This window comes from Haliotis rufescens, unplaced genomic scaffold, assembly GCF_023055435.1.
Source record: "Haliotis rufescens isolate VD_foot unplaced genomic scaffold, xgHalRufe1.0.p SCAF_14, whole genome shotgun sequence".
Lineage (NCBI taxonomy): Eukaryota > Metazoa > Mollusca > Gastropoda > Lepetellida > Haliotidae > Haliotis > Haliotis rufescens.
This window is the reverse complement of record NW_025963824.1, coordinates 1,274,668-1,302,183: the sequence shown is the minus strand read 5'-3', so window position 1 is coordinate 1,302,183 and position 27,516 is coordinate 1,274,668. Positions and strand designations below refer to the sequence as shown.

Genomic DNA, 27,516 nt, shown 5'->3' with positions numbered 1-27,516 from the left:
CTGATCAATCGGAAGGGGTGCTAATTGGGATTGTTCACTAGGCAATATATTAGTAAATATCGCCGTGGTTGCTTATTAGAGCGGGGCGCTTATTACGTCGAATACGGTAATTGATTATGATAAGTGTTCTTCCGATTGCAATCAAGGATGAGTAACTTCGCTTTACATAAAGTCACGGCACAGAATGTTTTCATCTTTTTTGTGTCATTTCGTTGTCTAGAAGTTGTTGAGGACAAATCTGTACCATCCCAGTTCTGTAAGTACAGAAGCTAGAGACTACGGGGCAAGCTACTGACCGCAGTCACCTTTTCAACTACTCCCCAACCAATGACAGTTGACAGCTGTGACCTGTGTGCTGTGCACATGAGTGAGTGAGTGAGTGGGGTTTAACGCCGCTTTTAACATTATTCCAGTTATATCATGGCGTGTCAGCTTGATGTGGGAGGAAAGACCGAAGTGACGTTTACCACTTTGGTGAAACCCACGAGCATGGGTATGGTGCTGACAAACCTAGAAACAATTGGGGCGAACCCGGATTTCGAACCCACAATCATAGGTTTCTGGTGTGTCCAAGGGACGCAACTCTGCACAGCAAATCGCGGCGCCTTAGACGACTGGGCCACCTCATGTACACATGAGGGGTGGTGGCGAAGCCTAGTGGTTAAAGTGTTAGCTTGTCACGCCGAAGACCCGGGTTCGATTCCCCACATGATTACAATGTGTGAAGTCCATTTCTGGTGTCCCCTGCCGTGATATTGCTGGAATGATGCTAGAAGAGGCGTAAAACCATACCCACTGTACACACAACCACTTGCCACCACACAGCGATTTAAAAGAACGTTTCTACTTGTGCACCTGCATCAACCCTCCTGTACCATTTTGTTTGTTTGTTGTTTAATGCCTCACTCAGCAATATTCCAGCTATAGGACGGCGGTCTGTAAATAATTAAGTCTGGACCAGACAATCCAGTGAATGATATCAGGAGCATCGATCTACGCAATTGGGATACCATAACATGCATCAACCAAGTCAGTGAGCCTGACCACCAGATCCCGTCCATCGTCTCTTACGACAAGAATAGTAGCTTTCTACAGCAAGCATGGGTTGCTGAAGACCGATTCTACGCCGCATCTTCACGGGCCTCCTCCTGTACCAGATGACACATGACCCATCAATACTCAGCCATATAATGAAATAAAAACAAATGCCTCAATGCTTAATAATTGCACATGCTAATAAACATGATCAACAATTTATTCCTGAAGGAATACATAACGTATACAGCAACTAGGAGGCAAGGTTCTCGCCTCCATGCACAATCAGCTGTCGCATCCCGCGAGAACCTTGTCTCCGCACCTAACAGTGAGAGTGATGCGTTGTGACTGCTGGACACGTGCAGACATTGAGACCCCCTTATATGTGACTAGTCATCTGGAGTTTATGGACTACGCTAGTTGAGAGAAATTGAAAGAATATGAACAACTTGTAAAGGGCCTGTTCCGCTAAATGATCTTAGCGCTACTACTGTCATGTCTATTTTAAGGTATGGGAGCTACGATCGTCTTAGCACTACCAATGTCATATGCCTATTTTAAGGTATGGGAGCTAGGATCGTCTTAGCACTACCACTGTCATATGTCTATTTTAAGGTAGGGGAGCGACGATCGTCTTAGCACTACCAATGCCGTAAGTCTATGTTTAGTATGGGAGCTACGATCGTCTTAGCACTAAGCTTGCTTAGAGGAACAGGGCCAAGGAATTGACAATGTATCCAAGCAGCCCTGTTAAATGGTTAGACAAGTCTACCCTGGGAGTGGCCAGTCCTGGTTAATGGTTAGACAAGTCTACCCTGGGAGTGGCCAGTCCTGGTTAATGGTTAGACAAGTCTACCCTGGGAGTGGCCAGTGCTGGTTAATGGTTAGACAAGTCTACCCTGGGAGTGGCCAGCAGCAAGGGTTACGACACTCCCTGGCTGGGGCCTGGTCCAGGTTTAGATATAGTAATTACCGTACTACCTCGATTAAACACCAAGGTTAATATTTCTTTCAGACACTCTATACCCCGGCGTTTAATCGCAAAGATAATAATGGGGACGAATCTATGCATACCAGCTGTTGAATCAAATCCTGGCGTTTATTCCAGGAAGTACGGTCATGGGATGTGTGCAACTGTGAAAGGCAGCACTGGGTGCAGCAATTGTCAGCAGGAGTTGGTGACACAGGAAACATATTTGTAGCATTAGACCATGGGAGAGTGGATGTCAAGTGGTTATAATATGGAAGTACTCCCTGGTTAAGCTGGTAAACATGGCTAGACAAACCAGGTGCTCTGTCCAGCCATACTTGTCAACCCAAATTTTGGAATCAAGCGGAAATATAGACATTTATCCAAAATTAGGAATGAAAATGAAATATGATCCTTGCCCTCACTTGGGGCAAATAAATTTGAAGGCTATAAATTCATGAACTTGAAGTTAGCAGTCGCACAAAGTGACTTTAACTGATGGGATGGGACTGCCAACTAGCCAGAGCCCATTTGTAAAATCTGATCATGTAGGGGCTGGGAAGTAAAACCAACCACGAGGACAGCTGAATCAACAGCCTCTGAAGAAGAAAGCAGTGTGTTCAATGCATGGAAGCAATTTGCAAATTTTCTGTAGAACTGTAAATGTATTCAAACAGAGCTATTTAAGAGGCAAATACAACTCCACAAGGAAACAAAAGCAAACACAATTTCCTGTTTCATATCACAGCATTAACATTTCCAACTTGTAACATATGTAAGCTTGTCATGTAATGGCGAATTCTAGACCAGCAGAATTTTAAATTATTGAAGACTTGAGGTAGACTTCAATTCAAATCATCAGATAAGAATGTAGAACTTTGTTGACACAAATCGTTGGGCTGCATCAAATTAGCTGTGTCTCCTGTCTATATTGGTCTAAGGACTGGATCATATTTTGACCACCACCCCGCCCCACCCTGCCCCTCCCTCGCCCATATTATGTAACATGGTTCCATGCCCCCAAATGAAATGGCCAGTCCCTAAATAATGTTATAATTTATATTAAAAAAATACTTAAAAAATTAGAACAGTCATTTTCACCCTAGACCCTCCCCATCCCCTTATAGATGTGACACGTCTAAGCGACCACCCTTCTTTCGCTCTCATTTTTTTCAAACATCCTCGCTCCCCCTATAATAAATTACCAGTCCCTAACCCACAATAACAGGATTCTGTCACACTAAAGGTACATCACTCTGCACAACACAGTGTGGCACCAGAGACCACTGTTGCCCTGGGTTTGTTTTTAAGATCTCTGTCCACAATTTCAAAACACATAGAGGGCTTTCTGGTCACTTGACGTGGAAAGGAAACAAGACTCTCTGGGAATGAGATGGTTTAAATGCTACTTGGACAAGTGTATCAGTTATAATATAATGTGTAGGGTAATGAGACGGACAAGTCACGTCAGCAGGTTTACCACATGGCCAGTGCTGGGGACTTGCCAATGACCTTTGGCAACAAAACTTGACCAGTGACCACACACAATGGACATTCCCACAGAACTAAAGTACTCCCGGAAATGAAAAAAACCTGTTTTTTCGACATTAGATCTTAAATAAATGCAGTTAATATACAAAATATGTAAATATTCAAACAAGTAAATTAGTACTAATTGAGCCGTGGCACAAATACAGCGTATCAAATGTTTTTATGCCTTTTTACACGTAAAAGTGTGTAAAAATGTGAATAAAACAGACTATTGTGAAACAGGGCATAACCAGGTGTAAGAAGATCAAGGTGAATGTCCATGACCTAGGACACCTTGACGACAGGTGAGAACAGGTGCATAATGCCTATAGTCTGTTTCTGCTATGTCAATTTGGACTTAGTTTTATTTTTGAATGTTGAAAGTAATGACAAATTACCTCCTGTAAAGTACATTTTGTATTGTTCACTGAGATCACACTAGCAAATCCAGACTAGTACTTTTCGAGTTGTTTTGTTATTTTGTATTTACAGATACGTAACACTTTGTGTCCATTTTTAAATTGAGAAAAACAGGTTTTTTTCATTTCCGTGAGTACTTTAACAGAATCTAGCTTTGGATAAGCTTGGCAGTGTTTGGATAACAATAATCTTCAACATTGGTAAGTTAACATGACTTTCTAAAAAAGTACATGGCTACAATTAGGAATCGCAAAAAGGTGATTCTTAAGGCAGTCTTATCTTTAAATAGCTAAAAGAAAATGCTTAACAAAAGTGACATTTGATAATAACTAATGTCAATAACGCTAACATAGAGAGTAGAAAACAGACATCACACATCCCCTGTGCCCAAGGAAAAAACACAGCGGTAGCTTATAACAATGAAACATCCATACTAGATGTATGGTACATCCGCAGTATTCATGTGGTGCACACATGTACCATCCGTGGTACATCCACTGTACCCATATGGTACATCAATGATCAACAAATTACACATCTGATACACACGTTACACATGATAAATACATGGCATATCAATGTTACACACGTGAGAACATTGTACACACAAGGTAATGTAAAAACATTGGTAACACATGGTACATACATGATACATGTAAACAGTTTGTGAACACATGGTACAAACATGATACATGTACACACGTTGTGAACACATGGTACATACATGATACATGTAAACAGTTTGTGAACACATGGTACATACATGATACATGTAAACACGTGAACACATGGTACATACATGTTACATGTAAACACTTTGGTAACACATGGTACAAACATGATACATGTAAACACTGTGAACACATGGTACATACATGATTCATGTAAACACTGTGAACACATGGTACATACATGGTATATGTAAACACTTTGTAAACACATGGTATATGTAAACACTTTGTGAACACATGGTACACACATGATACATGTAAACACTTTGGTAACACATGGTACAAACATGATACATGTAAACACTGTGGACACATGGTACATACATGATACATGTAAACACTGTGGACACATGTTACATGTAAATACTTTGAACACATAGTACATACATGTTACATGTAAATACTATGTTAACACATGGTACATACATCAGTAGGGGTTATGAAAGTCAGATGTCACTAGTCTCGGACTAGTGGACTAGAGGCTGCTTCCATCCTAGTGGTGGCCCCTTCACCAAAACGCCGGCTTGTGCCTGAGAGCTTGGAACTTAAGGTAGGATAGCCTGAACGATCCTCTCATTGTTCACAATCAATACTTTCACCTCCACACACAACCATGCCTCCATCCCTCATGAGGTTCAGAGCATTTCCTTTATCAAAGTCGTATATAATGTATTGTGAAGATAGAGAGTTGCATCCCAAGTAGGACTAGCAAGGGGTGGACATTCAACACAAGTGGTGATCAGACTTAGTGTAGAGGCTGGGGTGTTGGGGTCGGTACGTCTTGTGTGCAGTCAGTGTGTATCCAAGACATTCATACAAGCAGCAGGGTTAACATAAGGCTAACAAACAGGGGTGGTCTGATGTACTGGGGGCACTGAGACTAACACACAGGGGTGGTCTGATGTACTGGGGGCACTGAGACTAACATACAGGGGTGGTCTGATGTACTGGGGGCACTGAGACTAACATACAGGGGTGGTCTGATGTACTGGGGGCGCTGAGACTAACACACAGGGGTGGTCTGATGTACTGGGGGTGCTGAGACTAAAAAACAGGGGTGGTCTGATGTACGGGGGGCGCTGAGACTAACATACAGGGGTGGTCTGATGTACTGGGGGTGCTGAGACTAACATACAGGGGTGGTCTGATGTACTGGGGGTGCTGAGACTAAAAAACAGGGGTGGTCTGATGTACTGGGGGCGCTGAGACTAACAAACAGGGGTGGTCTGATGTACTGGGGGCGCTGAGACTAACAAACAGGGGTGGTCTGATGTACTGGGGGTGCTGAGACTAACATACAGGGGTGGTCTGATGTACTGGGGGTGCTGAGACTAACACACAGGGGTGGTCTGATGTACTGGGGGCGCTGAGTCTAACAAACAGGGGTGGTCTGATGTATGGGGGGGTGCTGAGACTAACACACAGGGGTGGTCTGATGTATGGGGAGGTGCTGAGACTAACACACAGGGGAGGTCTGATGTACTGGGGGTGCTGAGACTAACACATAGGGGTGGTCTGATGTACTGGGGGTGCTGAGACTAACATACAGGGCCGGTCTGATGTACTGGGGGTGCTGAGACTAACACACAGGGGTGGTCTGATGTACTGGGGGTGCTGAGACTAACAAACAGGGGTGGTCTGATGTACTGGGGGTGCTGAGACTAACATACAGGGGTGGTCTGATGTACTGGGGGCACTGAGACTAACACACAGGGGTGGTCTGATGTACTGGGGGCGCTGAGACTAACACATAGGGGTGGTCTGATGTACTGGGGGTGCTGAGACTAACAAACAGGGGTGGTCTGATGTACTGGGGGTGCTGAGACTAACATACAGGGGTGGTCTGATGTACTGGGGGCACTGAGACTAAAACACAGGGGTGGTCTGATGTACTGGGGGCGCTGAGACTAACATACAGGGGTGGTCTGATGTACTGGGGGTGCTGAGACTAACATACAGGGGTGGTCTGATGTACTGGGGGCGCTGAGGCTAACATACAGGGGTGGTCTGATGTACTGGGGGTGCTGAGACTAACATACAGGGGTGGTCTGATGTACTGGGGGTGCTGAGGCTAACATACAGGGGTGGTCTGATGTACTGGGGGTGCTGAGACTAACAAACAGGGGTGGTCTGATGTACTGGGGGCGCTGGTGTGGGGGACAGTGTTGTCTACTGTCAGTGTAAAGATGGAGACACGCATACAAGCTTCAGGGAGAGGAACCAGTCATCTCCACGGGGGTTACCAACAGCTAACACAGGGGTGGTCTGATGTACTGGGGGCACTGGTGTGGGGGACAGTATTGTCTACTGTCAGTGTAAAGACGGAGACACGCATACAAGCTTCAGGGAGAGGAACCAGTCATCCAGCTAACACTATGACAATACAATCACAGCACAGTAAGGTAAAAAGGCGACAACCACTACGGACCATTCCGCAACAACAAGTTCAGGGATCTAGCCACATCTAGACTTACATTCAAAATGAAAATCAACAGATTTTAACGTCCATAACACATTACCCTGTGGTGCCCACAAAGCACAATATAACCTCCAGGGTAACCACGGTAACAATCGAGCAACCAATAGGCGGAATGTGACTGTGCATTATCAATTTCATCTCCACCTGGACATAACATAAGTAATAAGTTACTAAAACAATATCATTGTTGCCTAGAAGCTAATATCTTGTTTTGGTCATCCAGTTGACCTTGACCTTCTATCAATCCTCACTCCGACCTTCACCTTCATTGTGTAGACTGTGTCGGCAAACAGGACATGTGCCAGACTGCAAGACAAGGAATACATCATTGTACAGGTAACAGACACACTGAATTGGGGGTACAGGTGATGACAGGGTAGAGGGGGACACAATGTACCTTAGCGAGCCAGGCCTGGATACACAGTGGGTGGTACAGACAGGGTAGAGGGACACACAACATAGTGGGTGGTACAGACAGGGTAGAGGGGGACACACTACGTACCTTGGAGAGTCAGGCATGGATACACAGTGGGTGGTACAGACAGGGTAGAGGGACACACTACGTACCTTGGAGAGTCAGGCATGGATACACAGTGGGTGGTACAGACAGGGTAGAGGGACACACAACACAGTGGGTGGTACAGACAGGGTAGAGGGACACACTACGTACCTTGGCGAGCCAGGCCTGGATACACAGTGGGTGGTACAGACAGGGTAGAGGGACACACAACGTACCTTGGCCAGGCAGGCCTGGATACACAGTTGGTGGTACAGACAGGGTAGAGGGACACACAACGTACCTTGGCCAGGCAGGCCTGGATACACAGTGGGCAGTACAGACAGGGTAGAGGGACACACTACGTACCTTGGTGAGCCAGGCCTGGATACACAGTGGGTGGTACAGACAGGGTAGAGGGGGACACAACACAGTGGGTGGTACAGACAGGGTAGAGGGACACACAACACAGTCGGCGGTACAGACAGGGTAGAGGGACACACAACACAGTGGGTGGTACAGACAGGGTAGAGGGACACACAACACAGTGGGTGGTACAGACAGGGTAGAGGGGGACACAACACAGTCTGCGGTACAGACAGGGTAGAGGGACACACAACACAGTGGGTGGTACAGACAGGGTAGAGGGACACACAACACAGTCGGCGGTACAGACAGGGTAGAGGGACACACAACACAGTGGGCGGTACAGACAGGGTAGAGGGACACACAACACAGTGGGTGGTACAGACAGGGTAGAGGGACACACAACACAGTGGGTGGTACAGGCAGGGTAGAGGGACACACAACACAGTGGGTGGTACAGGCAGGGTAGAGGGACACACAACACAGTGGGTGGTACAGACAGGGTAGAGGGACACACAACACAGTGGGTGGTACAGACAGGGTAGAGGGGGACACACTACGTACCTTGGCGAGCCAGGCCTGGATACACAGTGGGTGGTACAGACAGGGTAGAGGGGGACACACTACGTACCTTGGAGAGTCAGGCATGGATACACAGTGGGTGGTACAGACAGGGTAGAGGGGGACACACTACGTACCTTGGAGAGTCAGGCATGGATACACAGTGGGTGGTACAGACAGGGTAGAGGGACACACAACACAGAGGGTGGTACAGACAGGGTAGAGGGACACACAACACAGTGGGTGGTACAGACAGGGTAGAGGGACACACAACACAGTGGGTGGTACAGACAGGGTAGAGGGACACACAACACAGTGGGTGGTACAGACAGGGTAGAGGGACACACAACACAGTGGGTGGTACAGACAGGGTAGAGGGACACACAACACAGTGGGTGGTACAGACAGGGTAGAGGGACACACAACACAGTCGGCGGTACAGACAGGGTAGAGGGACACACAACACAGTGGGTGGTACAGACAGGGTAGAGGGACACACAACACAGTGGGTGGTACAGACAGGGTAGAGGGACACACAACACAGTGGGTGGTACAGACAGGGTAGAGGGACACACAACACAGTGGGTGGTACAGGCAGGGTAGAGGGACACACAACACAGTGGGTGGTACGGACAGGGTAGAGGGATACACTATGTACCTTGGCCAGTCAGGCCTGGATACACAGTGGGCGGTACAGACAGGGTAGAGGGGGACACTACGTACCTTGGCGAGCCAGGCCTGGATACACAGTGGGTGGTACAGACAGGGTAGAGGGACACACTACGTACCTTGGCGAGCCAGGCCTGGATACACAGTGGGTGGTACAGACAGGGTAGAGGGGGACACTACGTACCTTGGCGAGCCAGGCCTGGATACACAGTGGGCGGTACAGACAGGGTAGAGGGACACACTACGTACCTTGGCGAGCCAGGCCTGGATACACAGTGGGTGGTACAGGTGATGACAGGGCAGTCGGGTCATGTCCTCTCCACGCTGGAAGTGACAGAGGCACACAGGGCAGGTGAGGTCATCATCTACTGGAAGAGAAAGACAATGACGTCATTGTCACAGAGAAGGCTACACAGAAAGCTGTGACTCACCTATGTTGTGTAGCTGTGACTCACCTATGTTGTGTAGCTGTGACTCACCTATGTTTAGCGTGTAGCTGTGACTCATCTATGTTTAGTGTGTAGCTGTGAGGGAAGGGAGGCTGTCAATGACAGTCTGAGGCACAGGGGGTGTAGCTGTGACTCACCTATGTTATGTAGCTGTGACTCACCTGTTGTGTAGCCGTGACTCACCTATGTTGTGTAGCTGTGACTCACCTATGTTGTGTAGCTGTGACTCACCTATGTTGTGTAACTGTGACTCACCTATGTTGTGTAACTGTGACACACCTTTGTTGTGTAGCTGTGACTCACCTTTGTTGTGTAACTGTGACTCACCTTTGTTGTGTAACTGTGACACACCTTTGTTGTGTAGCTGTGACTCACCTTTGTTGTGTAACTGTGACTCACCTTTGTTGTGTAACTGTGACACACCTTTGTTGTGTAGCTGTGACTCACCTATGTTGTGTAGCTGTGACTCACCTATGTTGTGTAACTGTGACTCACCTTTGTTGTGTAGCTGTGACACCTATGTTGTGTAACTGTGACACACCTTTGTTGTGTAGCTGTGACTCACCTATGTTGTGTAACTGTGACTCACCTATGTTGTGTAACTGTGACTCACCTATGTTGTGTAGCTGTGACTCACCTATGTTGTGTAGCTGTGACTCACCTATGTTGTGTAGCTGTGACTCACCTATGTTGTTGTGCGTAGCTGTGACCCACCTATGTTGTGTAGCTGTGACTCACCTATGCTGTGACTCACCTATGTTGTCGTGTGTAGATGTGACTCACCTATGTTGTGTAGCTGTGACTCACCTATGTTGTCGTGTGTAGCTGTGACTCACCTATGCTGTGACTCACCTATGTTGTCGTTTGTAGATGTGACTCACCTATGTTGTCGTGTGTAGCTGTGACTCACCTATGTTGTCGTGTGTAGATGTGACTCACCTATGTTGTCGTGTGTAGCTGTGACTCACCTATGCTGTGACTCACCTATGTTGTCGTTTGTAGATGTGACTCACCTATGTTGTCGTGTGTAGCTGTGACTCACCTATGCTGTGTAGCTGTGACTCACCTATGTTGTGTGTAGATGTGACCCACCTATGTTGTGTAACTGTGACACACCTTTGTTGTGTAGCTGTGACTCACCTATGTTGTGTAACTGTGACACACCTTTGTTGTGTAGCTGTGACTCACCTATGTTGTGTAACTGTGACTCACCTTTGTTGTGTAGCTGTGACTCACCTATGTTGTGTAGCTGTGACTCACCTATGTTGTGTAGCTGTGACTCACCTATGTTGTGTAGCTGTGACTCACCTATGTTGTGTAGCTGTGACTCACCTATGTTGTGTAACTGTGACACACCTTTGTTGTGTAGCTGTGACTCATCTATGTTGTCGTGTGTAGCTGTGACTCACCTATGTTGTGTAGCTGTGACTCACCTATGTTGTGTGTAGATGTGACCCACCTATGTTGTCGTGTGTAGCTGTGACTCACCTATGTTGTGTAGCTGACTCACCTGTTGTGTAGCTGTGACTCACCTATGATGTGTAGCTGTGACTCACCTATGTTGTCGTGTGTAGATGTGACTCACCTATGTTGTCGTGTGTAGATGTGACTCACCTATGTTGTCGTGTGTAGCTGTGACTCACCTATGCTGTGTAGCTGTGACTCACCTATGTTGTGTAGCTGTGACTCACCTATGTTGTCATGTGTAGCTGTGACTCACCTATGTTGTGTAGCTGACTCACCTATGTTGTGTAGATGTGACCCACCTATGTTGTCATGTGTAGCTGTGACTCACCTATGCTGTGTAGCTGTGACTCACCTATGTTGTGTAGATGTGACCCACCTATGTTGTCGTGTGTAGCTGTGACTCACCTATGCTGTGTTGCTGTGACCCACCTATGTTGTCGTGTGTAGCTGTGACTCACCTATGTTGTGTAGCTGACTCACCTGTTGTGTAGCTGTGACTCACCTATGCTGTGTAGCTGTGACTCACCTATGTTGTCGTGTGTAGATGTGACTCACCTATGTTGTCGTGTGTAGATGTGACTCACCTATGTTGTCGTGTGTAGCTGTGAGGGAGGGGAGGCTGTCAATGACAGTCTGAGGCACGGGGGGTGGGGCCTGGTCCCCCAGCAGCTCCGGGTGCACGGCCAGCATCTGGGTGATCACATTCTGAAGTAGAGGAGGGGCACACTGATACATTCAAAACAGTCACATATCCCCCCTCATGATATTAGAGTCATAAGATGTGTTATTTAGCATGCATGGTAATATTAGTATACTATTTAACTCTTTGACACAATGGGTTTTTTTGTTATTTATCCAGAACATTTTGTGCCATTTTCTCAGTGATCTTCGCATTGTCTACCCTGCTGACTCCTAACCTGAAACATGAGGTCTACGGGATCCTGCGGGAGATCCTGCAAGGACAGCAGGAATGGCTCCAGAGGTCGAAGGTCATCCAAATTGATCTCAAAACTGTCATCAGCGCTCGGAGTCCAGTCATTCTCCCTGGAATTACAGTATGCACATGGCTATTATCTGTACGAAACAACTCTCACCATAGTCTCACACAGCTACATGGATCTGGTCTCCAGTCTTACAGTATACACAAGGCTATTATCTGTACGAAACAACTCTCACCATAGTCTCACACAGCTACATGGATCTGGTCTCCAGTCTTACAGTATGCACAAGGCTATTATCTGTACGAAACAACTCTCACCATAGTCTCACACAGCTACATGGATCTGGTCTCCAGTCTTACAGTATACACAAGGCTATTATCTGTACGAAACAACTCTCACCATAGTCTCACACAGCTACATGGATCTGGTCTCCAGTCTTACAGTATGCACAAGGCTATTATCTGTACGAAACAACTCTCACCATAGTCTCACACAGCTACATGGATCTGGTTGATCTCCAGGTGATGACTGACAGGAAGTGTGAGTGACACTTACCATGGATCTGGTCTGTGTGAGGTGTCTCCAGTCTCCAGTCTCAGGGTGATGACTGACAGGAAGTGTGAGTGACACTTACCATGGATCTGGTCGGTGTGAGGTGTCTCCAGTCTCCAGTCTCCAGGTGATGACTGACAGGAAGTGTGAGTGACACTTACCATGGATCTGGTCGGTGTGAGGTGTCTCCAGTCTCCAGGTGATGACTGACAGGAAGTGTGAGTGAGACTTACCATGGATCTGGTCGGTGTGAGGTGTCTCCAGTCTCCAGGTGATGACGGACAGGAAGTGTGAGTGACACTTACCATGGATCTGGTCAGTGTGAGGTGTCTCCAGTCTCCAGTCTCCAGGTGATGACTGACAGGAAGTGTGAGTGACACTTACCATGGATCTGGTCGGTGTGAGGAGTCTCCAGTCTCCAGGTGATGACTGACAGGAAGTGTGAGTGACACTTACCATGGATCTGGTCGGTGTGAGGCGTCTCCAGTCTCCAGGTGATGACGGACAGGAAGTGTGAGTGACACTTACCATGGATCTGGTCGGAGTGAGGAGTCTCCAGTCTCCAGGTGATGACTGACAGGCAGTGTGAGTGACACTTACCATGGATCTGGTCGGTGTGAGGTGTCTCCAGTCTCCAGGGGATGACGGACAGGAAGTGTGAGTGACACTTACCATGGATCTGGTCGGTGTGAGGCGTCTCCAGTCTCCAGTCTCCAGGTGATGACTGACAGGAAGTGTGAGTGACACTTACCATGGATCTGGTCGGTGTGAGGAGTCTCCAGTCTCCAGTCTCCAGGTGATGACTGACAGGAAGTGTGAGTGACACTTACCATGGATCTGGTCGGTGTGAGGTGTCTCCAGTCTCCAGGTGATGACTGACAGGAAGTGTGAGTGACACTTACCATGGATCTGGTCGGTGTGAGGAGTCTCCAGTCTCCAGGTGATGACTGACAGGCAGTGTGAGTGACACTTACCATGGATCTGGTCGGTGTGAGGTGTCTCCAGTCTCCAGGGGATGACTGACAGGAAGTGTGAGTGACACTTACCATGGATCTGGTCGGTGTGAGGTGTCTCCAGTCTCCAGGTGATGACTGACAGGAAGTGTGAGTGAGACTTATCATGGATCTGGTCGGTGTGAGGTGTCTCCAGTCTCCAGGTGATGACGGACAGGAAGTGTGAGTGACACTTACCATGGATCTGGTCGGTGTGAGGAGTCTCCAGTCTCCAGTCTCCAGATGATGACTGACAGGAAGTGTGAGTGACACTTACCATGGATCTGGTCGGTGTGAGGTGTCTCCAGTCTCCAGGTGATGACTGACAGGAAGTGTGAGTGAGACTTACCATGGATCTGGTCGGTGTGAGGTGTCTCCAGTCTCCAGGTGATGACGGACAGGAAGTGTGAGTGACACTTACCATGGATCTGGTCAGTGTGAGGTGTCTCCAGTCTCCAGTCTCCAGGTGATGACTGACAGGAAGTGTGAGTGACACTTACCATGGATCTGGTCGGTGTGAGGAGTCTCCAGTCTCCAGGTGATGACTGACAGGAAGTGTGAGTGACACTTACCATGGATCTGGTCGGTGTGAGGCGTCTCCAGTCTCCAGGTGATGACGGACAGGAAGTGTGAGTGACACTTACCATGGATCTGGTCGGTGTGAGGAGTCTCCAGTCTCCAGGTGATGACTGACAGGCAGTGTGAGTGACACTTACCATGGATCTGGTCGGTGTGAGGTGTCTCCAGTCTCCAGGGGATGACGGACAGGAAGTGTGAGTGACACTTACCATGGATCTGGTCGGTGTGAGGCGTCTCCAGTCTCCAGTCTCCAGGTGATGACTGACAGGAAGTGTGAGTGACACTTACCATGGATCTGGTCGGTGTGAGGAGTCTCCAGTCTCCAGGTGATGACTGACAGGAAGTGTGAGTGACACTTACCATGGATCTGGTCGGTGTGAGGAGTCTCCAGTCTCCAGGTGATGACTGACAGGCAGTGTGAGTGACACTTACCATGGATCTGGTCGGTGTGAGGTGTCTCCAGTCTCCAGGGGATGACGGACAGGAAGTGTGAGTGACACTTACCATGGATCTGGTCGGTGTGAGGAGTCTCCAGTCTCCAGGTGATGACTGACAGGAAGTGTGAGTGAGACTTATCATGGATCTGGTCGGTGTGAGGTGTCTCCAGTCTCCAGGTGATGACGGACAGGAAGTGTGAGTGACACTTACCATGGATCTGGTCAGTGTGAGGAGTCTCCAGTCTCCAGTCTCCAGATGATGACTGACAGGAAGTGTGAGTGACACTTACCATGGATCTGGTCGGTGTGAGGTGTCTCCAGTCTCCAGGTGATGACTGACAGGAAGTGTGAGTGACACTTACCATGGATCTGGTCGGTGTGAGGAGTCTCCAGTCTCCAGGTGATGACTGACAGGAAGTGTGAGTGACACTTACCATGGATCTGGTCGGTGTGAGGAGTCTCCAGTCTCCAGTCTCCAGGTGATGACTGACAGGAAGTGTGAGTGACACTTACCATGGATCTGGTCGGTGTGAGGAGTCTCCAGTCTCCAGGTGATGACTGACAGGAAGTGTGAGTGACACTTACCATGGATCTGGTCGGTGTGAGGAGTCTCCAGTCTCCAGGTGATGACTGACAGGAAGTGTGAGTGACACTTACCATGGATCTGGTCGGTGTGAGGTGTCTCCAGTCTCCAGGTGATGACGGACAGGAAGTGTGAGTGACACTTACCATGGATCTGGTCAGTGTGAGGTGTCTCCAGTCTCCAGTCTCCAGGTGATGACTGACAGGAAGTGTGAGTGACACTTACCATGGATCTGGTCGGTGTGAGGAGTCTCCAGTCTCCAGTCTCCAGGTGATGACTGACAGGAAGTGTGAGTGAGACTTACCATGGATCTGGTCGGTGTGAGGTGTCTCCAGTCTCCAGGTGATGATGGACAGGAAGTGTGAGTGACACTTACCATGGATCTGGTCAGTGTGAGGTGTCTCCAGTCTCCAGTCTCCAGGTGATGACTGACAGGAAGTGTGAGTGACACTTACCATGGATCTGGTCGGTGTGAGGAGTCTCCAGTCTCCAGGTGATGACTGACAGGAAGTGTGAGTGACACTTACCATGGATCTGGTCGGTGTGAGGCGTCTCCAGTCTCCAGGTGATGACGGACAGGAAGTGTGAGTGACACTTACCATGGATCTGGTCGGAGTGAGGAGTCTCCAGTCTCCAGGTGATGACTGACAGGCAGTATGAGTGACACTTACCATGGATCTGGTCGGTGTGAGGTGTCTCCAGTCTCCAGAGGATGACGGACAGGAAGTGTGAGTGACACTTAGCATGGATCTGGTCGGTGTGAGGCGTCTCCAGTCTCCAGTCTCCAGGTGATGACTGACAGGAAGTGTGAGTGACACTTACCATGGATCTGGTCGGTGTGAGGAGTCTCCAGTCTCCAGTCTCCAGGTGATGACTGACAGGAAGTGTGAGTGACACTTACCATGGATCTGGTCGGTGTGAGGTGTCTCCAGTCTCCAGGTGATGACTGACAGGAAGTGTGAGTGACACTTACCATGGATCTGGTCTGTGTGAGGTGTCTCCAGTCTCCAGTCTCAGGGTGATGACTGACAGGAAGTGTGAGTGACACTTACCATGGATCTGGTCGGTGTGAGGTGTCTCCAGTCTCCAGTCTCCAGGTGATGACTGACAGGAAGTGTGAGTGACACTTACCATGGATCTGGTCGGTGTGAGGTGTCTCCAGTCTCCAGGTGATGACTGACAGGAAGTGTGAGTGAGACTTACCATGGATCTGGTCGGTGTGAGGTGTCTCCAGTCTCCAGGTGATGACGGACAGGAAGTGTGAGTGACACTTACCATGGATCTGGTCAGTGTGAGGTGTCTCCAGTCTCCAGTCTCCAGGTGATGACTGACAGGAAGTGTGAGTGACACTTACCATGGATCTGGTCGGTGTGAGGAGTCTCCAGTCTCCAGGTGATGACTGACAGGAAGTGTGAGTGACACTTACCATGGATCTGGTCGGTGTGAGGCGTCTCCAGTCTCCAGGTGATGACGGACAGGAAGTGTGAGTGACACTTACCATGGATCTGGTCGGAGTGAGGAGTCTCCAGTCTCCAGGTGATGACTGACAGGCAGTGTGAGTGACACTTACCATGGATCTGGTCGGTGTGAGGTGTCTCCAGTCTCCAGGGGATGACGGACAGGAAGTGTGAGTGACACTTACCATGGATCTGGTCGGTGTGAGGCGTCTCCAGTCTCCAGTCTCCAGGTGATGACTGACAGGAAGTGTGAGTGACACTTACCATGGATCTGGTCGGTGTGAGGAGTCTCCAGTCTCCAGTCTCCAGGTGATGACTGACAGGAAGTGTGAGTGACACTTACCATGGATCTGGTCGGTGTGAGGTGTCTCCAGTCTCCAGGTGATGACTGACAGGAAGTGTGAGTGACACTTACCATGGATCTGGTCGGTGTGAGGAGTCTCCAGTCTCCAGGTGATGACTGACAGGCAGTGTGAGTGACACTTACCATGGATCTGGTCGGTGTGAGGTGTCTCCAGTCTCCAGGGGATGACGGACAGGAAGTGTGAGTGACACTTACCATGGATCTGGTCGGTGTGAGGTGTCTCCAGTCTCCAGGTGATGACTGACAGGAAGTGTGAGTGAGACTTATCATGGATCTGGTCGGTGTGAGGTGTCTCCAGTCTCCAGGTGATGACGGACAGGAAGTGTGAGTGACACTTACCATGGATCTGGTCGGTGTGAGGAGTCTCCAGTCTCCAGTCTCCAGATGATGACTGACAGGAAGTGTGAGTGACACTTACCATGGATCTGGTCGGTGTGAGGTGTCTCCAGTCTCCAGGTGATGACTGACAGGAAGTGTGAGTGAGACTTACCATGGATCTGGTCGGTGTGAGGTGTCTCCAGTCTCCAGGTGATGACGGACAGGAAGTGTGAGTGACACTTACCATGGATCTGGTCAGTGTGAGGTGTCTCCAGTCTCCAGTCTCCAGGTGATGACTGACAGGAAGTGTGAGTGACACTTACCATGGATCTGGTCGGTGTGAGGAGTCTCCAGTCTCCAGGTGATGACTGACAGGAAGTGTGAGTGACACTTACCATGGATCTGGTCGGTGTGAGGCGTCTCCAGTCTCCAGGTGATGACGGACAGGAAGTGTGAGTGACACTTACCATGGATCTGGTCGGTGTGAGGAGTCTCCAGTCTCCAGGTGATGACTGACAGGCAGTGTGAGTGACACTTACCATGGATCTGGTCGGTGTGAGGTGTCTCCAGTCTCCAGGGGATGACGGACAGGAAGTGTGAGTGACACTTACCATGGATCTGGTCGGTGTGAGGCGTCTCCAGTCTCCAGTCTCCAGGTGATGACTGACAGGAAGTGTGAGTGACACTTACCATGGATCTGGTCGGTGTGAGGAGTCTCCAGTCTCCAGGTGATGACTGACAGGAAGTGTGAGTGACACTTACCATGGATCTGGTCGGTGTGAGGAGTCTCCAGTCTCCAGGTGATGACTGACAGGCAGTGTGAGTGACACTTACCATGGATCTGGTCGGTGTGAGGTGTCTCCAGTCTCCAGGGGATGACGGACAGGAAGTGTGAGTGACACTTACCATGGATCTGGTCGGTGTGAGGAGTCTCCAGTCTCCAGGTGATGACTGACAGGAAGTGTGAGTGAGACTTATCATGGATCTGGTCGGTGTGAGGTGTCTCCAGTCTCCAGGTGATGACGGACAGGAAGTGTGAGTGACACTTACCATGGATCTGGTCAGTGTGAGGAGTCTCCAGTCTCCAGTCTCCAGATGATGACTGACAGGAAGTGTGAGTGACACTTACCATGGATCTGGTCGGTGTGAGGTGTCTCCAGTCTCCAGGTGATGACTGACAGGAAGTGTGAGTGACACTTACCATGGATCTGGTCAGTGTGAGGAGTCTCCAGTCTCCAGGTGATGACTGACAGGAAGTGTGAGTGACACTTACCATGGATCTGGTCGGTGTGAGGAGTCTCCAGTCTCCAGTCTCCAGGTGATGACTGACAGGAAGTGTGAGTGACACTTACCATGGATCTGGTCGGTGTGAGGAGTCTCCAGTCTCCAGGTGATGACTGACAGGAAGTGTGAGTGACACTTACCATGGATCTGGTCGGTGTGAGGAGTCTCCAGTCTCCAGGTGATGACTGACAGGAAGTGTGAGTGACACTTACCATGGATCTGGTCGGTGTGAGGTGTCTCCAGTCTCCAGGTGATGACGGACAGGAAGTGTGAGTGACACTTACCATGGATCTGGTCAGTGTGAGGTGTCTCCAGTCTCCAGTCTCCAGGTGATGACTGACAGGAAGTGTGAGTGACACTTACCATGGATCTGGTCGGTGTGAGGAGTCTCCAATCTCCAGTCTCCAGGTGATGACTGACAGGAAGTGTGAGTGAGACTTACCATGGATCTGGTCGGTGTGAGGTGTCTCCAGTCTCCAGGTGATGATGGACAGGAAGTGTGAGTGACACTTACCATGGATCTGGTCAGTGTGAGGTGTCTCCAGTCTCCAGTCTCCAGGTGATGACTGACAGGAAGTGTGAGTGACACTTACCATGGATCTGGTCGGTGTGAGGAGTCTCCAGTCTCCAGGTGATGACTGACAGGAAGTGTGAGTGACACTTACCATGGATCTGGTCGGTGTGAGGCGTCTCCAGTCTCCAGGTGATGACGGACAGGAAGTGTGAGTGACACTTACCATGGATCTGGTCGGAGTGAGGAGTCTCCAGTCTCCAGGTGATGACTGACAGGCAGTATGAGTGACACTTACCATGGATCTGGTCGGTGTGAGGTGTCTCCAGTCTCCAGAGGATGACGGACAGGAAGTGTGAGTGACACTTACCCTGGATCTGGTCGGTGTGAGGCGTCTCCAGTCTCCAGTCTCCAGGTGATGACTGACAGGAAGTGTGAGTGACACTTACCATGGATCTGGTCGGTGTGAGGAGTCTCCAGTCTCCAGTCTCCAGGTGATGACTGACAGGAAGTGTGAGTGACACTTACCATGGATCTGGTCGGTGTGAGGTGTCTCCAGTCTCCAGGTGATGACTGACAGGAAGTGTGAGTGACACTTACCATGGATCTGGTCGGTGTGAGGAGTCTCCAGTCTCCAGGTGATGACTGACAGGCAGTGTGAGTGACACTTACCATGGATCTGGTCGGTGTGAGGTGTCTCCAGTCTCCAGGGGATGACGGACAGGAAGTGTGAGTGACACTTACCATGGATCTGGTCGGTGTGAGGTGTCTCCAGTCTCCAGGTGATGACTGACAGGAAGTGTGAGTGAGACTTATCATGGATCTGGTCGGTGTGAGGTGTCTCCAGTCTCCAGGTGATGACGGACAGGAAGTGTGAGTGACACTTACCATGGATCTGGTCGGTGTGAGGAGTCTCCAGTCTCCAGTCTCCAGATGATGACTGACAGGAAGTGTGAGTGACACTTACCATGGATCTGGTCGGTGTGAGGTGTCTCCAGTCTCCAGGTGATGACTGACAGGAAGTGTGAGTGAGACTTACCATGGATCTGGTCGGTGTGAGGTGTCTCCAGTCTCCAGGTGATGACGGACAGGAAGTGTGAGTGACACTTACCATGGATCTGGTCAGTGTGAGGTGTCTCCAGTCTCCAGTCTCCAGGTGATGACTGACAGGAAGTGTGAGTGACACTTACCATGGATCTGGTCGGTGTGAGGAGTCTCCAGTCTCCAGGTGATGACTGACAGGAAGTGTGAGTGACACTTACCATGGATCTGGTCGGTGTGAGGCGTCTCCAGTCTCCAGGTGATGACGGACAGGAAGTGTGAGTGACACTTACCATGGATCTGGTCGGTGTGAGGAGTCTCCAGTCTCCAGGTGATGACTGACAGGCAGTGTGAGTGACACTTACCATGGATCTGGTCGGTGTGAGGTGTCTCCAGTCTCCAGGGGATGACGGACAGGAAGTGTGAGTGACACTTACCATGGATCTGGTCGGTGTGAGGCGTCTCCAGTCTCCAGTCTCCAGGTGATGACTGACAGGAAGTGTGAGTGACACTTACCATGGATCTGGTCGGTGTGAGGAGTCTCCAGTCTCCAGGTGATGACTGACAGGAAGTGTGAGTGACACTTACCATGGATCTGGTCGGTGTGAGGAGTCTCCAGTCTCCAGGTGATGACTGACAGGCAGTGTGAGTGACACTTACCATGGATCTGGTCGGTGTGAGGTGTCTCCAGTCTCCAGGGGATGACGGACAGGAAGTGTGAGTGACACTTACCATGGATCTGGTCGGTGTGAGGAGTCTCCAGTCTCCAGGTGATGACTGACAGGAAGTGTGAGTGAGACTTATCATGGATCTGGTCGGTGTGAGGTGTCTCCAGTCTCCAGGTGATGACGGACAGGAAGTGTGAGTGACACTTACCATGGATCTGGTCGGTGTGAGGAGTCTCCAGTCTCCAGTCTCCAGATGATGACTGACAGGAAGTGTGAGTGACACTTACCATGGATCTGGTCGGTGTGAGGTGTCTCCAGTCTCCAGGTGATGACTGACAGGAAGTGTGAGTGACACTTACCATGGATCTGGTCGGTGTGAGGAGTCTCCAGTCTCCAGGTGATGACTGACAGGAAGTGTGAGTGACACTTACCATGGATCTGGTCGGTGTGAGGAGTCTCCAGTCTCCAGTCTCCAGGTGATGACTGACAGGAAGTGTGAGTGACACTTACCATGGATCTGGTCGGTGTGAGGAGTCTCCAGTCTCCAGGTGATGACTGACAGGAAGTGTGAGTGACACTTACCATGGATCTGGTCGGTGTGAGGAGTCTCCAGTCTCCAGGTGATGACTGACAGGAAGTGTGAGTGACACTTACCATGGATCTGGTCGGTGTGAGGTGTCTCCAGTCTCCAGGTGATGACGGACAGGAAGTGTGAGTGACACTTACCATGGATCTGGTCAGTGTGAGGTGTCTCCAGTCTCCAGTCTCCAGGTGATGACTGACAGGAAGTGTAAGTGACACTTACCATGGATCTGGTCGGTGTGAGGAGTCTCCAGTCTCCAGTCTCCAGGTGATGACTGACAGGAAGTGTGAGTGAGACTTACCATGGATCTGGTCGGTGTGAGGTGTCTCCAGTCTCCAGGTGATGACGGACAGGAAGTGTGAGTGACACTTACCATGGATCTGGTCAGTGTGAGGTGTCTCCAGTCTCCAGTCTCCAGGTGATGACTGACAGGAAGTGTGAGTGACACTTACCATGGATCTGGTCGGTGTGAGGAGTCTCCAGTCTCCAGGTGATGACTGACAGGAAGTGTGAGTGACACTTACCATGGATCTGGTCGGTGTGAGGCGTCTCCAGTCTCCAGGTGATGACGGACAGGAAGTGTGAGTGACACTTACCATGGATCTGGTCGGAGTGAGGAGTCTCCAGTCTCCAGGTGATGACTGACAGGCAGTGTGAGTGACACTTACCATGGATCTGGTCGGTGTGAGGTGTCTCCAGTCTCCAGGGGATGACGGACAGGAAGTGTGAGTGACACTTACCATGGATCTGGTCGGTGTGAGGCGTCTCCAGTCTCCAGTCTCCAGGTGATGACTGACAGGAAGTGTGAGTGACACTTACCATGGATCTGGTCGGTGTGAGGAGTCTCCAGTCTCCAGTCTCCAGGTGATGACTGACAGGAAGTGTGAGTGACACTTACCATGGATCTGGTCGGTGTGAGGTGTCTCCAGTCTCCAGGTGATGACTGACAGGAAGTGTGAGTGACACTTACCATGGATCTGGTCGGTGTGAGGTGTCTCCAGTCTCCAGGTGATGACGGACAGGAAGTGTGAGTGACACTTACCATGGATCTGGTCAGTGTGAGGTGTCTCCAGTCTCCAGTCTCCAGGTGATGACTGACAGGAAGTGTAAGTGACACTTACCATGGATCTGGTCGGTGTGAGGAGTCTCCAGTCTCCAGTCTCCAGGTGATGACTGACAGGAAGTGTGAGTGAGACTTACCATGGATCTGGTCGGTGTGAGGTGTCTCCAGTCTCCAGGTGATGACGGACAGGAAGTGTGAGTGACACTTACCATGGATCTGGTCAGTGTGAGGTGTCTCCAGTCTCCAGTCTCCAGGTGATGACTGACAGGAAGTGTGAGTGACACTTACCATGGATCTGGTCGGTGTGAGGAGTCTCCAGTCTCCAGGTGATGACTGACAGGAAGTGTGAGTGACACTTACCATGGATCTGGTCGGTGTGAGGCGTCTCCAGTCTCCAGGTGATGACGGACAGGAAGTGTGAGTGACACTTACCATGGATCTGGTCGGAGTGAGGAGTCTCCAGTCTCCAGGTGATGACTGACAGGCAGTGTGAGTGACACTTACCATGGATCTGGTCGGTGTGAGGTGTCTCCAGTCTCCAGGGGATGACGGACAGGAAGTGTGAGTGACACTTACCATGGATCTGGTCGGTGTGAGGCGTCTCCAGTCTCCAGTCTCCAGGTGATGACTGACAGGAAGTGTGAGTGACACTTACCATGGATCTGGTCGGTGTGAGGAGTCTCCAGTCTCCAGTCTCCAGGTGATGACTGACAGGAAGTGTGAGTGACACTTACCATGGATCTGGTCGGTGTGAGGTGTCTCCAGTCTCCAGGTGATGACTGACAGGAAGTGTGAGTGACACTTACCATGGATCTGGTCGGTGTGAGGAGTCTCCAGTCTCCAGGTGATGACTGACAGGCAGTGTGAGTGACACTTACCATGGATCTGGTCGGTGTGAGGTGTCTCCAGTCTCCAGGGGATGACGGACAGGAAGTGTGAGTGACACTTACCATGGATCTGGTCGGTGTGAGGTGTCTCCAGTCTCCAGGTGATGACTGACAGGAAGTGTGAGTGAGACTTATCATGGATCTGGTCGGTGTGAGGTGTCTCCAGTCTCCAGGTGATGACGGACAGGAAGTGTGAGTGACACTTACCATGGATCTGGTCGGTGTGAGGAGTCTCCAGTCTCCAGTCTCCAGATGATGACTGACAGGAAGTGTGAGTGACACTTACCATGGATCTGGTCGGTGTGAGGTGTCTCCAGTCTCCAGGTGATGACTGACAGGAAGTGTGAGTGAGACTTACCATGGATCTGGTCGGTGTGAGGTGTCTCCAGTCTCCAGGTGATGACGGACAGGAAGTGTGAGTGACACTTACCATGGATCTGGTCAGTGTGAGGTGTCTCCAGTCTCCAGTCTCCAGGTGATGACTGACAGGAAGTGTGAGTGACACTTACCATGGATCTGGTCGGTGTGAGGAGTCTCCAGTCTCCAGGTGATGACTGACAGGAAGTGTGAGTGACACTTACCATGGATCTGGTCGGTGTGAGGAGTCTCCAGTCTCCAGGTGATGACTGACAGGAAGTGTGAGTGACACTTACCATGGATCTGGTCGGTGTGAGGTGTCTCCAGTCTCCAGGTGATGACTGACAGGAAGTGTGAGTGACACTTACCATGGATCTGGTCGGTGTGAGGAGTCTCCAGTCTCCAGGTGATGACTGACAGGCAGTGTGAGTGACACTTACCATGGATCTGGTCGGTGTGAGGTGTCTCCAGTCTCCAGGGGATGACGGACAGGAAGTGTGAGTGACACTTACCATGGATCTGGTCGGTGTGAGGAGTCTCCAGTCTCCAGGTGATGACTGACAGGAAGTGTGAGTGAGACTTATCATGGATCTGGTCGGTGTGAGGTGTCTCCAGTCTCCAGGTGATGACGGACAGGAAGTGTGAGTGACACTTACCATGGATCTGGTCGGTGTGAGGAGTCTCCAGTCTCCAGTCTCCAGATGATGACTGACAGGAAGTGTGAGTGACACTTACCATGGATCTGGTCGGTGTGAGGTGTCTCCAGTCTCCAGGTGATGACTGACAGGAAGTGTGAGTGACACTTACCATGGATCTGGTCGGTGTGAGGAGTCTCCAGTCTCCAGTCTCCAGGTGATGACTGACAGGAAGTGTGAGTGACACTTACCATGGATCTGGTCGGTGTGAGGAGTCTCCAGTCTCCAGGTGATGACTGACAGGAAGTGTGAGTGAGACTTACCATGGATCTGGTCGGTGTGAGGTGTCTCCAGTCTCCAGGTGATGACTGACAGGAAGTGTGAGTGACACTTACCATGGATCTGGTCAGTGTGAGGTGTCTCCAGTCTCCAGTCTCAAGGTGATGACTGACAGGAAGTGTGAGTGAGACTTACCATGGATCTGGTCGGTGTGAGGTGTCTCCAGTCTCCAGGTGATGACGGACAGGAAGTGTGAGTGACACTTACCATGGATCTGGTCAGTGTGAGGTGTCTCCAGTCTCCAGTCTCCAGGTGATGACTGACAGGAAGTGTGAGTGACACTTACCATGGATCTGGTCGGTGTGAGGAGTCTCCAGTCTCCAGGTGATGACTGACAGGAAGTGTGAGTGACACTTACCATGGATCTGGTCGGTGTGAGGAGTCTCCAGTCTCCAGTCTCCAGGTGATGACTGACAGGAAGTGTGAGTGACACTTACCATGGATCTGGTCGGTGTGAGGAGTCTCCAGTCTCCAGGTGATGACTGACAGGAAGTGTGAGTGACACTTACCATGGATCTGGTCGGTGTGAGGAGTCTCCAGTCTCCAGGTGATGACTGACAGGAAGTGTGAGTGACACTTACCATGGATCTGGTCGGTGTGAGGTGTCTCCAGTCTTCAGGTGATGACTGACAGGAAGTGTGAGTGACACTTACCATGGATCTGGTCAGTGTGAGGAGTCTCCAGTCTCCAGTCTCCAGGTGATGACTGACAGGAAGTGTGAGTGACACTTACCATGGATCTGGTTGGTGTGAGGAGTCTCCAGTCTCCAGTCTCCAGGTGATGACTGACAGGAAGTGTGAGTGAGACTTACCATGGATCTGGTCGGTGTGAGGTGTCTCCAGTCTCCAGGTGATGACGGACAGGAAGTGTGAGTGACACTTACCATGGATCTGGTCAGTGTGAGGTGTCTCCAGTCTCCAGTCTCCAGGTGATGACTGACAGGAAGTGTGAGTGACACTTACCATGGATCTGGTCGGTGTGAGGAGTCTCCAGTCTCCAGGTGATGACTGACAGGAAGTGTGAGTGACACTTACCATGGATCTGGTCGGTGTGAGGTGTCTCCAGTCTCCAGGTGATGACTGTCAGGAAGTGTGAGTGACACTTACCATGGATCTGGTCGGTGTGAGGTGTCTCCAGTCTCCAGGTGATGACTGACAGGAAGTGTGAGTGACACTTACCATGGATCTGGTCGGTGTGAGGAGTCTCCAGTCTCCAGGTGATGACTGACAGGAAGTGTGAGTGACACTTACCATGGATCTGGTCGGTGTGAGGTGTCTCCAGTCTCCAGGGGATGACGGACAGGAAGTGTGAGTGACACTTACCATGGATCTGGTCAGTGTGAGGTGTCTCCAGTCTCCAGTCTCCAGGTGATGACTGACAGGAAGTGTGAGTGACACTTACCATGGATCTGGTCGGTGTGAGGTGTCTCCAGTCTCCAGGTGATGACTGACAGGAAGTGTGAGTGACACTTACCATGGATCTGGTCGGTGTGAGGAGTCTCCAGTCTCCAGGTGATGACTGACAGGAAGTGTGAGTGACACTTACCATGGATCTGGTTGGTGTGAGGTGTCTCCAGTCTCCAGGTGATGACGGACAGGAAGTGTGAGTGACACTTACCATGGATCTGGTCAGTGTGAAGTGTCTCCAGTCTCCAGTCTCCAGGTGATGACTGACAGGAAGTGTGAGTGACACTTACCATGGATCTGGTCGGTGTGAGGAGTCTCCAGTCTCCAGTCTCCAGGTGATGACTGACAGGAAGTGTGAGTGACACTTACCATGGATCTGGTCGGTGTGAGGTGTCTCCAGTCTCCAGGTGATGACGGACAGGAAGTGTGAGTGACACTTACCATGGATCTGGTCGGTGTGAGGAGTCTCCAGTCTCCAGGTGATGACTGACAGGAAGTGTGAGTGACACTTACCATGGATCTGGTCGGTGTGAGGTGTCTCCAGTCTCCAGGTGATGACTGACAGGAAGTGTGAGTGACACTTACCATGGATCTGGTCGGTGTGAGGTGTCTCCAGTCTCCAGGTGATGACTGACAGGAAGTGTGAGTGACACTTACCATGGATCTGGTCGGTGTGAGGAGTCTCCAGCCTCCAGGTGATGACTGACAGGAAGTGTGAGTGACACTTACCATGGATCTGGTCGGTGTGAGGTGTCTCCAGTCTCGAGGTGATGACTGACAGGAAGTGTGAGTGACACTTACCATGGATCTGGTCGGTGTGAGGTGTCTCCAGTCTCCAGGTGATGACTGACAAGAAGTGTGAGTGACACTTACCATGGATCTGGTCGGTGTGAGGTGTCTCCAGTCTCCAGGTGATGACTGACAGGAAGTGTGAGTGACACTTACCATGGATCTGGTCGGTGTGAGGTGTCTCCAGTCTCCAGGTGATGACTGACAGGAAGTGTGAGTGACACTTACCATGGATCTGGTCGGTGTGAGGTGTCTCCAGTCTCCAGGTGATGACTGACAGGAAGTGTGAGTGACACTTACCATGGATCTGGTCGGTGTGAGGAGTCTCCAGTCTCCAGTCTCCAGGTGATGACTGACAGGAAGTGTGAGTGACACTTACCATGGATCTGGTCGGTGTGAGGAGTCTCCAGTCTCCAGGTGATGACTGACAGGAAGTGTGAGTGACACTTACCATGGATCTGGTCGGTGTGAGGTGTCTCCAGTCTCCAGGTGATGACTGACAGGAAGTGTGAGTGACACTTACCATGGATCTGGTCGGTGTGAGGAGTCTCCAGTCT

At 50.3% G+C, this 27,516-nt stretch overlaps 1 protein-coding gene across 2 annotated transcripts in view; it reads right to left on the bottom strand.

Moving 5' to 3' along the window:
- Window positions 1-3,972: 3,972 nt before the first annotated feature.
- The window catches only part of LOC124127159, a 31,698-nt gene continuing 8,154 nt past the window's right edge, over window positions 3,973-27,516 (bottom strand). Inside the window, exons 5-8 of one of the 2 annotated variants that reach the window (XM_048395622.1) lie at window positions 12,091-12,217; window positions 11,758-11,878; window positions 9,507-9,625; window positions 3,973-7,471 (exon numbers count right to left, since the gene is read on the bottom strand). In XM_048395622.1, coding sequence (XP_048251579.1) covers window positions 7,406-7,471; window positions 9,507-9,625; window positions 11,758-11,878; window positions 12,091-12,217 — 433 coding nt within the window. In that variant the 3' untranslated portion in view covers window positions 3,973-7,405. The remainder of the gene's footprint in view (window positions 7,472-9,506; window positions 9,626-11,757; window positions 11,879-12,090; window positions 12,218-27,516) is intronic. The other variant, XM_048395623.1, reaches the window with a different exon arrangement.